This window comes from Pagrus pagrus (assembly GCF_965226575.1).
Source record: "Pagrus pagrus genome assembly, chromosome: 13".
Classification (NCBI taxonomy): domain Eukaryota; kingdom Metazoa; phylum Chordata; class Actinopteri; order Spariformes; family Sparidae; genus Pagrus; species Pagrus pagrus.
Window position 1 is genome coordinate 2,750,703 of NC_140197.1, and position 16,603 is coordinate 2,767,305.

Consider the following 16,603-nt stretch of genomic DNA (forward strand, 5'->3'; position numbering starts at 1 on the left):
ATAACCAAATGTAATTTTAGTCAGATCTACTCTTGGCCTATTGATGGGTCAGTAATATTGTATGCCTCATAGCTTACGTATACACACAGTCAGCAATCTTATTTGCCAGCTATCCTCCCTACATTTGGCAGCTGCAGCTATGCTTGGATCACATGTTTGACTTCTTCGCATTTGTCTAATATAATTTGTCTAATCCGTCTTTGTAAATGTTAACATGGTGCTCTCTGAGTGTGTGTGATTTTTCTTTTCCTTTTTTTATTATTATGCAGAAAGTATTGCCAGTATTTATGATACATGTTGCTTTTTCTACATATAAAGATATTTGAGTGTTAGATTTAAATTGTAATGAGATTAAATGGCGTGTGTGTGTATGTGTGTGTGTGTGTGTGTGTGTTGGGTGTGCTGGGACTCTCATGTGTGTCTCCAGGTGGAGGATCTGATTGTGAAGTGGAGGCAGAAGGGGAAACCTGTGGCAGGGATTGTAATTGAACCGATCCAGGCTGAAGGTGGAGATAACCACGCCTCCCCAGACTTCTTTAAAAGCCTCCGCAACATTGCACGCAAGGTAACAGTTATTACTATGGCAATCTGAAGCTAAAATAGTAATAGTCACTTTTAAAGGCAAAAGCAACTCTAAATTAGCTCATTTAGAGTTGCATCAACTTTGAAGGTATGCTGGTTTATAGCCTCAAACACCACTGTGTTAACATGAAATGCATCAAATATTCCCAGTAATAACTTATGATAGATTAAATAACATCTTACAATAGTGTAATAATTGGATAATCAAAACAAGATTACACTGTATTATTTCATACAACAGTGTAATCTGACTCAGATACAGAGTGAGATTGTGGAGCTCTTGTGGGTGCAACAATCTCAGAGAATACTTTTAATAAAGTGTTTCTTCTTATTATTGTTCTTCTTCAGTCGATGATTACTGATCATACTCTCTCACATTGGTCATATGAGGCTGTTTATAAGCAGGGGAGATACGTTTTTGGACTCTTTATGTGGGTGGTATCCAATTTCTTATATTGTTAAATCTTTCCTAGATTTTCCGGCTGTATACAGTGTTAACACCAGCTGATTACAAATCACATTGGAGGGCTATCAGGGAACTGCCAATCACTGCTACACCATTTTCCATGTTATTATGTTCATTTTAAGGTATTGTCTAATTTTAGCTGAAGCACTCACTGCATGTAACTTATTTGTTGTTAAGTATTTTGTGCTGCATTTGGAGTTATTTGAGGCATTACCTTGTTTGGCTGTCACCTTCTTCATGAAAATTTTGCTAACAACTTGCCACGCTTTACTGACTCTCCCTTGTCATTCGGTCGGAACCCAAAATGCTCCCAAATTTGCAGCAGTTGCACTTTTTGGGTGGACCAACTCGCTTGGGTTCGCCATACGCAAGTGGCCTACACATCAGTGATAATTTATACTGTCCACTTACGCTGGTGTGTCTGTGTTGATGGCGGTGGTGAGCCGATTGCCAGCTGTCCAGCGTTAAACACACCTACCCTATATGTATGTATATGTACATTTATTAATATATATTTATATATATTTAATATGACCTTTGTCTCTCTTCAGCAAACGTGTGTAGAACAGGGCATCATTGCAGTCTTTGACCTCATGTTAGATGAATGAGAATAAATCAAAGTGAGAATAAATCAGCCAAATGAAGGCAAAGGCATCAGCGACTGCAGTGTTGTGATGCTCTGTTGACACAAATTAATAATTGATAATAATAATTAAAATTAAATTGATCAAAATTAATTAAAATGTATAATCAAATCATTAAAACGGGGCAACACCCTGGAATTAGGGACCAATAACCAGACCAAAATAGTCTCAAGAGAAGGGTTCACTTTAAATGTAAATATTTGTAAAATAATGTTACTACCATTTTTCATGAGCTGAACTCAAAGATCTAAAACATTTTCTATATACACAAAAGACCATTTACCTCAAATATTGTTCACAAATCTTTCTAAATCTGTGTCAGTGAGCACTTCTCCTTTGCCGAGATAATCCATCCCACCTCACAGGTGTGGCATATCAAGATGCTGATTAGACAGCACGAATATTGCACAGGTGTGCCTTAGGCTGGCCACAATAAAAGGCCACTCTGAAATGTGCAGTTTTGCTTTATTGGGGGGGTCAGAATACCAGTCAGTATCTGGTGTGACCACCATTTGCCTCATGAAGTGCAACACATCTCCTTTGCATAGAGTTGATCAGGTTGTTGATTGTGGCCTGTGGAATGTTGGTCCACTCCTCTTCAATGGCTGTGCGAAGTTGCTGGATATTGGCAGGAACTGGAAAACGCTGTCGTATACGCCGATCCAGAGCATCCCAAACATGCTCAATGAGTGACATGTCCGGTGAGTATGCTGGCCATGCAAGAACTGGGATGTTTTCAGTTTCCAGGAATTGTGTACAGATCCTTGCAACATGGGGCCGTGCATTATCATGCTGCAACATGAGGTGATGGTCGTGGATGAATGGCACAACAATGGGCCTCAGGATCTCGTCACGGTATCTCTGTGCATTCAAAATGCCATCAATAAAATGCACCTGTGTTCGTTGTCCATAACATACGCCTGCCTATACATAACCCCACCGCCACCATGGGCCACTCGGTCCACAATGTTGACATCAGCAAACCGCTCACCCACACGCGACACACACACTGTCTGCCATCTGCCCTTAACACTGAAAACCGGGATTCATCCGCGAAGAGAACACCTCTCCAACATGCCAGACGCCATCGAATGTGAGCATTTGCCAACTCAAGTTGGTTACGACGACGAACTGCAGTCAGGTCGAGACCCCGATGAGGACGAAGAGCATGCAGATGAGTTTCCCTGAGACGGTTTCTGACAGTTTGTGCAGAAATTCTTTGGTTATGCAAACCGATAGTTGCAGCAGCTGTCCGGGTAGCTGGTCTCAGACGATCTTGGAGGTGAACATGCTGGATGTGGAGGTCCTGGACTGGTGTGGTTACACGTGGTCTGCGGTTGTGAGGCCGGTTGGATGTACTGCCAAATTGTCTGAAACACCTTTGGAGACGGCTTATGGTAGAGAAATGAACATTCAATTCACGGGCAACAGCTTTGGTGGACATTCCTGCAGTCAGCATGCCAATTGCACGCTCCCTCAAAATTTGCGACATCTGTGGCATTGTGCTGTGTGATAAAACTGAACATTTTAGAGTGGCCTTTTATTGTGGCCAGCCTAAGGCACATGTAAAATGTTCTTACAGTTCGAGTAATTGACCAGCCAGTGGATAGTGGGCAAGACAACAACAAGACAGATAGAATTTAAATGAGTCCTTTATTATTCTTAAATTTCTAAAAAGTTAATTAAGTCCAGGGGAAATTCATTAAAAAAATACTAGAGAGGGATGGCTGAAGGTGTGGGTTCTGTGTGACCTGGTGAGTGGCCGGGCTTCACTGTCACCAGGCTGGCAGGCTGGATCCGGCTGGTCGACTGATGCACTGGCTCGGTGTGGCTGTACTACAGCTGCTGACGCCGCATGCTGTGCTGCTGATGAATGCTGCACTCAACTCTGTGTGGCTGCAAGGCGCTGCTGCTGCTCAGCTGTTGCAGTTGCTTCCAGTACGACCCACCGTCCTACAATTACTCCAGCCCACGTCACACACCACACACTATCACAAAGAAGAGCAGAGGGAGACTCAACACAAGATAAGACATTCAACTTACAGCTTCCTAGGTAGAAAGGCCTCAGAACACATGCACACAGGTACCTGTCACAAAGAAGAGCAGAGGGAGACTGAAGGAGAGTGTGTGTGGGGGTAGTTAAGCTGGCTGTTTCATCATGCCCAGCACACCTGTTTAAGGTTAGCCCATCACCATGAGATCACTGCACACACACTCACTCTGTGAAGCCACACCCACACATGCACCACAAAATCCACCACTAGTGCCAAACAAAATACACAAAATCTACTAGTGATACAGGTCTACCCTGTTACACACACCTGTGCAATATTCATGCTGTCTAATCAGCATCTTGATATGCCACACCTGTGAGGTGGGATGGATTATCTCGGCAAAGGAGAAGTGCTCACTGACACAGATTTAGAAAGATTTGTGAACAATATTTGAGGGAAATGGTCTTTTGTGTATATGTAAAATGTTTTGGATCTTTGAGTTCAGCTCATCAAGTGTTTAAAGCGTTTATATTTTTGTTCAGTGTATGTACAATCTTAAATTGTATTACTTTATGTTTTAAACAGCATAAGATTTCTGCATCTTTTTTAAAGGCAGGATGTCCCTTTTGCAATGTTACATAGGTGGAAGAATGCAGTCCTCGAATTTTGTTTCACGTGGGAGTTAATGGACATATCCTAATCACAGAATCCTTACAGTTGTGCTGGGGGCCAAGGTAATGCTGTTCAGAGTGACTAATCATCAGATAATGTGTATCTTAGGGCCTGGCACAGTAACCTCTGTTTTGCCAGAGTTTAGTTGCAGAAAATTGCAGGTCATGCTGTTTTTTATGTCCTTAAAGGAATAGTTCACTCTAGAACGTCCGGTGTAGTTTTTCATTCCTCAAAGTGCAACTGGAGACCCGCAGGAGTACTGTCCTGCAGCAAAAATCCATATAACGGGGGTCAATGGTGCCCGAGAAGAAAAGGTCCATAAAACTACACAAAAACTTTGTAATATTCCTCCATACTGCTCCTCCGCTGCAATCCAAGTGTCCTGAAGTGGCGACATCCAGAGTTTACTCAAAACGACGTCATTTAGTACATTTTATAGCCTAAACAGTCACTATACTATATTTGCTAGTCTCCCTCACACCCTCGGAAGTCCTCGGACATTTTTCCTTTTTCTTTCAAAGTTTCAAATCACTAATGCAGGCAGATCCCTCTTGTGTTTGTGTGTCGCTCGGTCACTCACAGCTAGATGTAAATACAAGTGTCTATTGCGAGTTTTCGTTGATCTTGTCTGGCACGGCTTCTGTAGGTGTGAGGGAGACTCATGGCGGGTGTGAGGGAGAGTTGCGTGCACGCGCGAGCGTGCCTCCAGGAAAATGTAGTATAGTGACTGTTTAGGCTATAAAAATGTACTAAATGACGTCGTTTCAAGTAAACTCTGGATGTCGCCACTTCAGGACACTTGGATTGCAGCGGACAAGCAGTATGGAGGAATATTATAAAGTTTTTGTGTAGTTTTATGGATCTTTTCGTCTTGGGCACCATTGACGCCCATTATATGGATTTTGAAAATGCTTTTTTAACATTCCGCCTTCATTTCAATGGGCCGGAAATCGCAGAAAACGTTGAATATTTCTGAAACTATGAATGAAATCAATGAGAAAAGTAATAGCATAATGGTCCTAATTTAGATGAATATTTTGATGTTTGAATGGCGTTAATATGTTAAAAATATTGGTTGTGAAAAACAGCATTCACAACCAATTGAGAATTCCGTGCGTAGAAGTACATATGTTTTGAATGCCTTCAGCTAAAGACAACACCCACTCCAGCCACAGTCTGCTCAATTTCTGCATTTATTCAACTTATTGTCTCACCTTTCCTCACTGAAACACGTCCAGTTGCCTGGGATACAGCACTTATAATTACCGTGAACTGGATGACTGAGAACCCTCATCAACATCTTACCTTTCTTCCCACCTGCACTCATGATCTGTCTACCTCAGTCATTTTCTTCATGTCTCACTCTGTTAACCTTTTCTCTATCCAGCATGGCTGTGCTTTCCACGTAGATGAAGTCCAGACTGGTGGAGGGTCCACAGGAAAGTATTGGGCCCATGAGCACTGGGGCATGGATGACCCTGCAGACATTGTCTCCTTCAGTAAGAAGCTTCTGACTGGTGGCTACTACCACAAGGATGAACTACAGGCAGATAAGGTTCTTGATATTTAAGTTTTTAAGATGAAATTCAGACCACATAATCTTATTTGTGAAGTTTTATTTATTTTTGAAAAGCCCTGTTGTGTCCACATAGTATGAATCTATTGGACAGGTCAAACAATACACTGATGATCTAGGTTTTCTTTGTTTCTTTACTCATATACACCGATCAGTCACAACATTAAAATGACTAACAGATAAAGTTAATTCCTAGCTATGTCTTTTTCTGGGGAGTGCATATGAGCAATTTAAACAGGAGTCAAAAACACTGTAATTTTACTTGGCAAATGCATCTGAATCAGATTCTGAAATGGAGACACATGTTAAGTTGGAGTGTAACACCATTGTCATTTGACACTTTTAGATGTTAAAATATGTTAATAAGATCATTTTTGAACTTACAGGTGTGTTAGCTTGTCTAACTGCTGTCAAATTTTTTTTCAGCCATACCGGATTTTTAACACATGGATGGGTGACCCTTCAAAGAACTTGTTATTGGCTGAGGTTCTCAATGTGATTCGCAGAGAAAACCTTCTGGAAGAGGTGACCCGTTCTGGGAAAGCCTTGCTTAACGGTCTTTACGATCTACAGGTAATGTATTCGTGTGTGTAGGTGTGCAACTGTAAAGCTGCAGTTTGATGTACTAGGTTCTAACTGTTGGAAATTTTAAGTCATCAGTTGCTTTGCTTTAGACCGTCCAAATTTAAGTTACCTACTTAAGCTAGCCATGAATACAACAACATGATTAATGCAATGTGTACACTATATACTCTGTGCTTTCCTCATATTTTGGAAAGTGCACTCTTTGTGCTTCTTCACCTCAAGAACAACTGGCTTTCCGATGTCAGCATCAGTCTTCATAAGCCCATAATATATTGTGCTTGGAGGTTGTTGGTTGTAGTAAGTTGTGCACTATGATAATATCGTATGCCATGAGACAATAAGTTTGTCAACCCTCACAATCTTACCCAACCCTCAGAAGTAGAACCCTAGATATATATATGAATCAGTGTACCTTTGTCACAATCAATTTTCTATTTGGAAACAAAGATCAGAAAATTAAACAAAGGATTAATCACTCAATGTGGAAAACATTTAAAGTAATTTTTGACCCGAAGTAGAATTTTCATAAGTAACACTCTTTCAGAATCAGAATCAGAATCAGAAATGACTTTATTAGTCCTGCAAACGGGGGAAATTTGTGCGTCACAGCAGTCATAGGATAGTTCAATATAACAATAAACAATAATAATAGTAAAGGTGTATAAACATAATATGTACAAATATAAACAGTGTAATTTTAAACAGTGCGAGCAGTGTATTGTTATTAATAAAATATAACAAATATGAGTATTCAAGGATATTTACCCTTACCCTTCAACATTACTGACAACAGCAATATTGACAGTTAGGTAGGCAATGTTCAGTCTATAAATAAGTACTGAATGGCTCACAAAGAACGCTCAAAACAGTGGTCTGCATACAGTTTGCAGGGTAATCTCCAGACTATTTTATCAAACTTAATAGCTTATCCACAGCAATGTCATTTCTCATCGTGAGATTTTTCTATTCCCCAAAACTTAAATGATGATGTAAAGCCATGGTCAGCCTGTTTATAATGTCAGGAATTAGCATAAATCATGTTTTGTCTATGTTCACATATGCAATTTTTTAAGCTTTTTTTTGTCCAACATAAACCAAACCACAGGAACTTTTCAACCTGTAAACATGTGTACTACTGCAGAGCTGCTGTAAGTGATATATCTTAAATAAGTCTATATTCCAACATTAATCACTGTTATATAGTGTTTGGTTTGTAACCTATGTCTCTCCTTCCCCTGCTCATGCAGTTAAAGAGACAGGACATTTTCTGGTATCCCTGCCTACTTTAACCAGTCAGAACAGAGAACTCCATAAATAGGTAGTCATGTCTGCTCATGAATGCGCAGAGAGCAGGATACTCCTGTTTGCTGCTCTGTCTGGCGATTACTGCTGTGCACTCATGTGGTGACATAGAGAGGGGGAAGGGCTAACTGCAAAGCAGACAGGAAAATGACAACAATGCTTACAGCAGCTTTAACAACGCTTTTATTGAGGTATTATTGCACCAGTAAGGGGACTCTTAAAGTACGTGGTGTACGTGGTGTCTGATGAGTCAGAACACTATGCACAGTGACTGCGGTGGAAAAAAACAGTAGGTTGATCAGATAGCCAGGAGTATTGCCAGAATGAACCAGTCCGTCTGTCATACCACTTTTACACTGAAATTTGCTTTTGTACACATGTTTTTTGATTGCGGGTAAACCCACTAAAAATGTTCGATTAACTCCTTTCACATCACATAGTGGGTGTTAGTGGTTTTTTGACAAATGTGAAAGGGGTTTCTGATTGTGGTAATGTTTAAATGTGATCAGGGGAGGCACAGTACTAATAATGTAGAAATTAAAAGCATCCTTACTGGAAGCATCACAAACTGGCATGGTTTGTGCTTGGCCCAGGACAGGAAGGCTCTGTAGTGGGTAATTAAAACCACCCAGAACATCGTTGGCACCCCTTTACAGAGCATGAATGCCATCGCTCAATTTATGCATTTATTCAGTTTATTTCTCAGGGAAAGTGCATATGCACATTATTGTAAATATGCCAGAATTAGCCAAAAGGCTAGTTTTTAATGGAGTTCTTTTAATGCCAATTAAATGGTCCAGCCTTTGTAACAGGGTGTGATGGTCAATTGGATCAAATGCAGCACTTTGATCTAACGAGACTAAAAAAGTTGCTTATATGAACTATTATGTAAAAAGTCATATCACTGAAAGTGATGATGACTAAGGGCTGCTCTGGCATTACAGAGGGGCTTCTTATACCCTTGTACAGTCTAATATTGATTTAGTTGTTTTTTTAAAATTTCTTTTTGGGGGGGGATTGAATGTACAGTATGCCCAGGTGGGGGAAAAAAAACTAGCCAAAATATTAACAGAACATAGGCTATGGTTTTAGAAATATCATTCAGTCATGTGAGGACAGTATGTTTGTGAAAGATATATTCATATTGCTTATTTTGAGTTGTCTCATTTCATTATAGCACCTTGGTATAATGTCCTTTTAACTGATATTGTTTTATGATGTGGTATAGTTATCAGAATAGTCACTGTGCTCCAGTTCCCTACACAGAGTATTTTGCCCCCCAAAAAGCCCAGTTTTTTAATCTTCCAATTTTAGTTTCTTAAGATGAAATCGATTGAGATGAAGGTACACTAATTGATACATTTTACTTGATTTAATGAGAACTTATATTTACTGCTGTAAGTGCAAAACAACCCTTCAAGTAATAACAACTGATACTTCTTACTGTAAGTGCAACAAATTAAGTGAAACATCTATTCAACAGAACATAAAATTACAACAGAATTCTACTACTTTTCAACCTCATCTTCCATTTACCACTTGTATATTTTACACAGCCAAGTGTGCTTGTTAAAGCCAATTGTGATGAGCAAGCCAAAACCAAACTGTCTGTATTTAGCATGATTAGTGACTAACATCTTTTGGCAAATTCTTGTAGACAGTCCCCACTTCCAAAATAGTCCCTTATCCTTTTAGCAGCAGTACCTTTCATTCAGTGAATCCACATCAGCAGGATACATTCTTTTAAACCTCAAGGCTGTGTTTTAATGTTAAGTATATTATTTATTTTATTCAGAAACATTTGCTTTCAGGGCCAACAGTAGTACTGAGTTTACAGTATATAGCAACTTTGTTTTGCACCTCTAGAATCATAAGTTATATTAAAAATATTTAAAAAATTCTAATCCTGTTCTTAAATGTTTTTTTTCTCACACAGCAATAAAATGTAACCAATGAGAATATTAATCAGACTGACCACCAGACTGATGGCGAGTATCAGTAAGAGTAGTACTATCGATACTGTTCCCTAACCCTCAGATTTTGCCATACTATTTATACTATGGTAGCAATTCCTATCTCTAGAGTATAGTAGTAGTATAAGACTATTGTATAAGTTGTGAGTCAAGGATCAGAGTAGAATTTTTGTATTCTTAATCATACATCTGTTTCTTGTAGATGACTTGGATCATATTTGACATGATTATGACCTAAATGTGCTTGAACTTAAACAACATGCATCTGGTCCCCAGGCTCAGTACCCCGGCATATTAAGCCGAGCTCGAGGACAGGGGACCTTCTGTGCAATTGATATCTGTGATGATGCAACACGTAACAGCATCCTGCTCAAGGCCAGAGACAAAGGTATGATTCATTCATTCTTTTCTTCTTGCCATTTATTCATTTATTATGGCACCCTCATTTTTAGTGGTTTAGAATGTTGACAGTCATGGTTTGGCCCTGCTGTGAGGATGCACTGGCAATATAATGAGCATTAATACATTTACTTGTTGATTACGTAAATTACTGTGTAGGACAGGGATGCACATTTTACATAACCACTTTGACCCATGGAATGAGGTAGCAAAATTTTGTCCTCACTCCAAGTTAAAGCCCTGATCCAAAATATTGTATTCTATCATCTGATGTCTAGCGCAAAACTGCACTTAATTTGATGCTGTTCCATTTAGGTAATACATTCAGAGGGTCAAATTTAAATGCGTCTTCATGCTCGCTGTTACAAAATAACATGTCTCAGGATTTTGCAGTGCTGCTCTAAATGGGCTTAAAACAATGGGCTATGTTCTGTAGGCTACATACTGTGTATAGTCTATGTATGGGCAGATATTAATTGAAGGCCATTTCATTAGAACCCCTTAGAATAGGAGAGTGCAGTATGCTGCAATTACAATCTGAAACTGTTGGCATTCTTGCTAACATCACTATTTTAGCTGAACTCAATACGCCTCTTATCCCTACTGCAATTTACATAATGTATGTACTGTAGATTTGTACATTATGTGTATTTACAAAGAAACAAACTCTAATATCATTCACCACACTTAGCCTGTTTGTTTCAAAGAGTGTGTAAAGATCTGTACACATAAGGAGCAAATAAGGAGACACCACAATTCTACAACATTAACTGTCATATGGGTATGCATAGCAACTGGGTAGAAAAATCCCATCTTCATGATAGCCTATATGAACATTTTCAGTATTAAATAAAACAACTTGGTAGAAACCAATAAAATTGTTGTTTAGGTGCACAATGTTAATGTTGCTCTCATCGCTTTATTCCTCAAGTTTTTCTTTTCACCTCATGCAACACTTTGAAAAATGTTCAGCTCAAAATGGCTAATATGACTCAGTCCAGTGAGAAACTGCAGCTATTAGCAGTGAAAGTAGCACTGAAAATAAAAAATAGATCTGCGAGTGGTGAGATATTAACTGTGTTTTTCAAACCATCAACACACACAACAGTAAACATTAAAAGTAAAGAAGCCCCCTCACACAATTAATGTAAGCATTAAGAAAAAGTTAGTTAGTATATTTCTGATGTTTGCCTGATTCACAAGTTAAGAGCACATAACCTCACATATTCAGGGTATTATTTTCACACTTCATGAAGATGATGTAGCTGGGCAAAAAGTTTCTTAAAAGATCAACCTTATCTTAACCATTCGGTAAAACCAGATTGGCATCTTCTTTAGTCAGCCCAGAATATTATGATATAATATCTGTCCTTCCTGTTTTTTTATGCATTTGAACAGTGGAAACACTGTCTGTACATGGATGCAGCTAATCTGATTGTGTTAATAACTCCATCAAATAGAAAATTTACTTTATCACTATATTGTCTGAAAATGTTTGACACTGTAAAATACAAAAAGAGGTGGAGATGGTGGATGACAGCAAATAAATTGTCATTGAACTGTGTGTACATTTATTAACAGTATTTGTCATTGATAGGTGTCCTCCTGGGAGGGTGTGGGGATCGATCAATCCGTTTCCGTCCAGCTCTGGTTTTCAAGGAGTACCATGTTCACATGTTCCTCAACATCTTCAATGACGTGCTGGCCCAGCACAAATAAATCTCGACTTTGAAGGAATCTGACACTACATGAGCCTCAGTTAATCCAGAATAGTAGGAGAAACTCAAGACAGTCCATCTCATGATAAGCACAATCCATACAATAACTCACACAGAAATCCTTTACAACATCTGTTTCAAGATTCAGGGCCTGATGAGTTTCTAAGAATGAAGACTGACCAGTATCACTCTGCTTAGCTAGAGCTGTAATATCCTCTTACTTTTGCTGCCATAAAGATGTTCTGGCAAACCATTTAGAACTGGTGCCAGTGGTTTCTTTAAAATAAATCAAAATTGAAATTACTCCAAACTCTAGAATCTTTCACATCTGGTTTCAATTCTAATATGTAGTCTGGATTGTCAAAACAGACTATCAATCATTTCTGCAAACCTACTGTAGCACCTTCTGTTTCACAGTTTTACTGCCTGAGATTTAGAAGTATGGAGCCAGGTTAAAATGTAGGTCTGCTCATTTAACAGATGCACAGAGCGGCATCAGATACATGTAAATAAGATAGATTTCCAAGATTATTAACCATTCTTAATGGCTCAGAACAAAGTCTTGAGTACAGCTTATTTTAGAACTCAAATACCAACATCCCACAGTCACTGGAGTGATTATAGTGTGAGATCACACAATATAGCCAAGACACTGGCCTGCATGTCATTTGATGCTATCCATTAGAAATGTCCTTGTTATGATTTTGACTTTTGTATTTCTCTGAACTGGAATGACTTTTCATCTTGAAATGTTGTAGCCCAGAAAAATGTGAATCTTAAATTGACCATGAAAATGTCATAGATTATGTAGTGCCTGCATGTCAGTTAAATGTGCAATTTAAAAAAAAAAAATGTAATGGCTCAAATAGAGCAGCAATTGGTAACCTTAATTGAACAAAAACTCTGAACACATTCTCTTTACTCTTGAACAAGAGCTTCATATCAGTTGCTACATTTATTTCTGAAAACGTATTTACCTTTCATTTTCATGGCTCCCTTGGTTCTGATTTCAATTTAACACTGTGTTGTCACGCATTTGTTTCTACAGGCTAGAGTGTAAATTAAGCATAGTGTGAAACTGATCATTTTCAGTTTGCATCATGTTCAATGTTCAGTAGCCCCTAAACATGTCCATGGGGACTTCATGTGATGCAAGGCTGTGCAACGCTTCCCAGCTTTGCATGCCTGACCAGAACAGGCTATACCCTTTCTCAACCACAGAAACACTGGAGTGGAGGTGGAGCCCCATTCATTCCTATGAAAGCAGCTCAGTAGCGTTTTGAAGCCAAAATGGCGACTTCCAGCTATAAGATTTCCCTGATCTTCCGCTTTGTGGGGCACACTAGAGACTTTTGTGACCAAGCCAGCTAACTTCCGGTTTAGCACCTGGCTAACTTGAATAAAAATAAAATTATTTAATTTTGTGGTTCTACACTCCAATTTTATTGGACCAAATGGCTTAACTTATGATAGTCAAACGAATCATTTCGCAGGGGTTGTGATGCTCAAAAAGATGTATCCACTGTTTCACAGCCACTTCTTTCACAATGTAATCGAAAAAAGCCAGTGCATCACGTGACGTAATTACATGGTTTGGCCACTATGAAAGTCTCTTCCTGAGGGCTTGCCGTTGTACTGGGATTTGAAACCGGACCAACATGGCAGCTGGTTTGAAAACTGTTTCATAGATTACAAAAATAGCTCAGCGAAATGGTTTCTAAGGACATTTTAGGCCAGAAATGAGCCATACAGTTGCTCGATTGGTCTTCATTTTAACTCTATCATGTTTAGTTTTTATAGTTTTCGGAGGTGTTGCGTTGTACCGGAGGCCACTGAAGTGCCCAGAGCTTAAGTTAATGCAAATGAGGAGCGGGCCACGCAATGCCCCGTCTCCTAAAAAACAATGCGCCGCTTCTGGAACACATTGGATGGCTTCCTACAAAGAGAATAAATGGTACCTCAAAGACAAAGCACATAAAAGGACAGTATTAACATTAAGGAAATATGCTCTAAATCAAAACTGCTACAAATTGTAGCACATGTTCAAAAGTGGTTACACTAATATTACATGATAAAAATCCCATCATACTGACACTTCTTGTGCCCTTACGTCCTTGCTCAGACCACACCCATCTTCAAACTCCACCTTCATTTTGATCTCCACTACACACCTGGAAAGTTTCATGACTGCATTTTGTACAGCAGTGACGATGCTGAGTTGACAAAAATCTGTCCACAGCAGACACATGAACACCTGGCAAAGTGCTCAAAATTGCTTCTATGGTTGTTCCCATTGTAAAAGGTGTCTCCATGACCACATTTTGCCATTTCATGTTGCTTGTCTAAATTTTATAGTGTGGCATATCTCATTGTGGTAGGCCAATCCATAACAGGCTCATTACTGCCCCCTGAGATCAGGATCACAGAAAACACCCACTGGTTCTTGATGCAACGTCAGTTGTTTTGGGTGTTCTTCCCCCAGCAGTCTCTAGGGGCAACAATGAGCACAGTCCACACTCAAAATCAAACTTCAAGAAGCAACACAAAGGTGATGTTTGGGGTAAATTCCAAGCCCCCAGGAGGAGCGCCAGGCTCAGAAGCCAGTTTTCGTAGTGGCCAAACCATGTAATTACAACGTCATGGGATGCACTGCGGCCCTTTTTCCCATAAGCTAACATTGTGAAAGAAGGGGCTGTAAAAAGGCGACTAATTTTTTTAGCCTCACAACCCCCGTCATAATTTCAGCCATTCGGTCCAATTACATTTGGAAAGTCTAGAAGAGCTGCACGATTAAATTATTTTATTCTCATTCAAGTTAGCCAGGCGCTAAACAGGAAGTTAGCCGGCTCAGTCAGTGGAAGTCTGTAGTGTGCACGCTCTATGGGATGCACAATGCGGAAGGGCCCCGGCCGGAAGTCCAGCGTCTTTGGCTTCATGTGCCACTGAGCAGCTTTCATAGGAATGAATGGGGCTCCGCCTAAAGGCCTGTGTCCAGTAGTAAAAGGTCCATGGTACATTCAGACCAAGTGCGGTGGTGTGTGTGGTGTGTTGGGAACCACCACTGATCAGTTTGCTGAAAGGTGAGGCTGCTATGTTGGTATGCTACTAGCATGCTGGTCCTACAAGTGACTCTTTGTCCTCATCAACGGATTAAAAATAACAGTCAACAACCAGGATGCGAGGCATTACTGTGTGTTTTAAACTGTTTGGCACAAGACCAAACTGACTGATGCAACATCACGCTACACAGAGAAATGTCCGTTGTGTTCCCTCTGTAGCATTTAGCCATGCCAAATAACATGCCCAGCTACTGACCACTTCTGCTTTGTTTATGATCTGCGGTCATGCTTCTGCCACAGTAGGTTAAGCATGCTGGTCCGACAGTGATCTTTAGCATCCACATAAGTGTCTTAAACTGGTGCAGAAAGACAAACTGAGTGAATACACATGACGCACTACGTTACAATTCACTGTAGTTTCAGTCATTCATGCTGCTAGTCTGATCACCAGCTTATGTGATTGGCCACTGCAACATGACATCGGGCTGCGTTTCTCCAAAAGTTGAGTCAGTTTCAACTTTTACGCCACCCGCAGTGCCCCCCACTGCCACAGCCAATACGGAGTACCTTTATCGCTGCACTACCGGATTTGGTCTGAAACCACCCTTATGCTATTGGAAGTATTTTGAAAGCATATTTTTGATTTTACAAAAGAAAATCCAAGCATGAAAATTGTTTGGTTTAGTAAATACCTGTCTGGTTATTTTCCCCACCTCCGATAAAGAGCAGAAAGCAGCCACTTCACTGAGCTTTATAGGAACTATCCAAAACTGTCACCCACGCAGTGGATGACAGAGACCCAAACAGGGCTAGCACAAACTATAGGTAAGTTGTTGACTTGAACATTAAGCACAGGCCCATTGAATGGGATGCTCTATGTTAATAGAGCATCCTGTTCACTAAACCCCCCCTTTCAGAGTCTGTGAGTGTTCCATGGAGCTTTTAGGCAAGTGTTAGGAATGTGTCGCAGTTAAAAATATACCATATTAATTAAATTTTTGTTAATTAATTAAAAATCTAATATAAATATATACATATGTGTATGAATATATTTACATCTTTTTACATTCATGTTGCAGAAATGTTATTTAGTGAGCCTAATGTAAAGTATTTGTTATAAATAGTTTACAGTGTCTGTTTGTTCTTCTTTTATGAAGTACACTTAGCCCTAAACGTACATTTTAATTAAGATTTAACAAAGTAAGTAGGGTTGTAGGGTGTCAAGGTTGAGCAATATGATGTTGATGATGACAACAGTGCCTGTCTCCTTGTTGTATTCATGAGTATCCATGACCTTTAAATATTTTTCACATTAACTATTTACACTTGTTATCTGAGATAGATGATTATTGGTGTAATTTTAAATGGCTCTCAATGTTGTAAATCATGTACTGTGATAAATAAATGAAGTTTTGAGTAAGTTAATACAGAGTCTTACCTAAGTTCCACTTACAAGCTATTTTCAGACTTTGAATTACATAATAAGTAAGTCATATAATTTAGTAATTTCAGCACATTTGTAATCTGTAAATATAATCTGTGACAAATTAGATTTCAAAAATACCCGACCTAAAGCAGGGATTTCCAGGTCTTGGGTTGTTTAGGACTGGCTTTGAAAACCTAGTAGGAAACT

General features: G+C 39.4%; 1 protein-coding gene across 1 annotated transcript in view; it reads left to right on the forward strand.

Moving 5' to 3' along the window:
* Positions 1 to 16,395, forward strand: part of abat (4-aminobutyrate aminotransferase) — a 98,285-nt gene extending 81,890 nt beyond the window's left edge. The window contains exons 12-16 of the mRNA XM_084372322.1: positions 428 to 565; positions 5,746 to 5,913; positions 6,361 to 6,507; positions 10,071 to 10,182; positions 11,791 to 16,395. Coding sequence (XP_084228448.1) covers positions 428 to 565; positions 5,746 to 5,913; positions 6,361 to 6,507; positions 10,071 to 10,182; positions 11,791 to 11,912 — 687 coding nt within the window. The 3' untranslated portion in view covers positions 11,913 to 16,395. The remainder of the gene's footprint in view (positions 1 to 427; positions 566 to 5,745; positions 5,914 to 6,360; positions 6,508 to 10,070; positions 10,183 to 11,790) is intronic.
* The last annotated feature ends 208 nt before the right edge of the window (positions 16,396 to 16,603 follow it).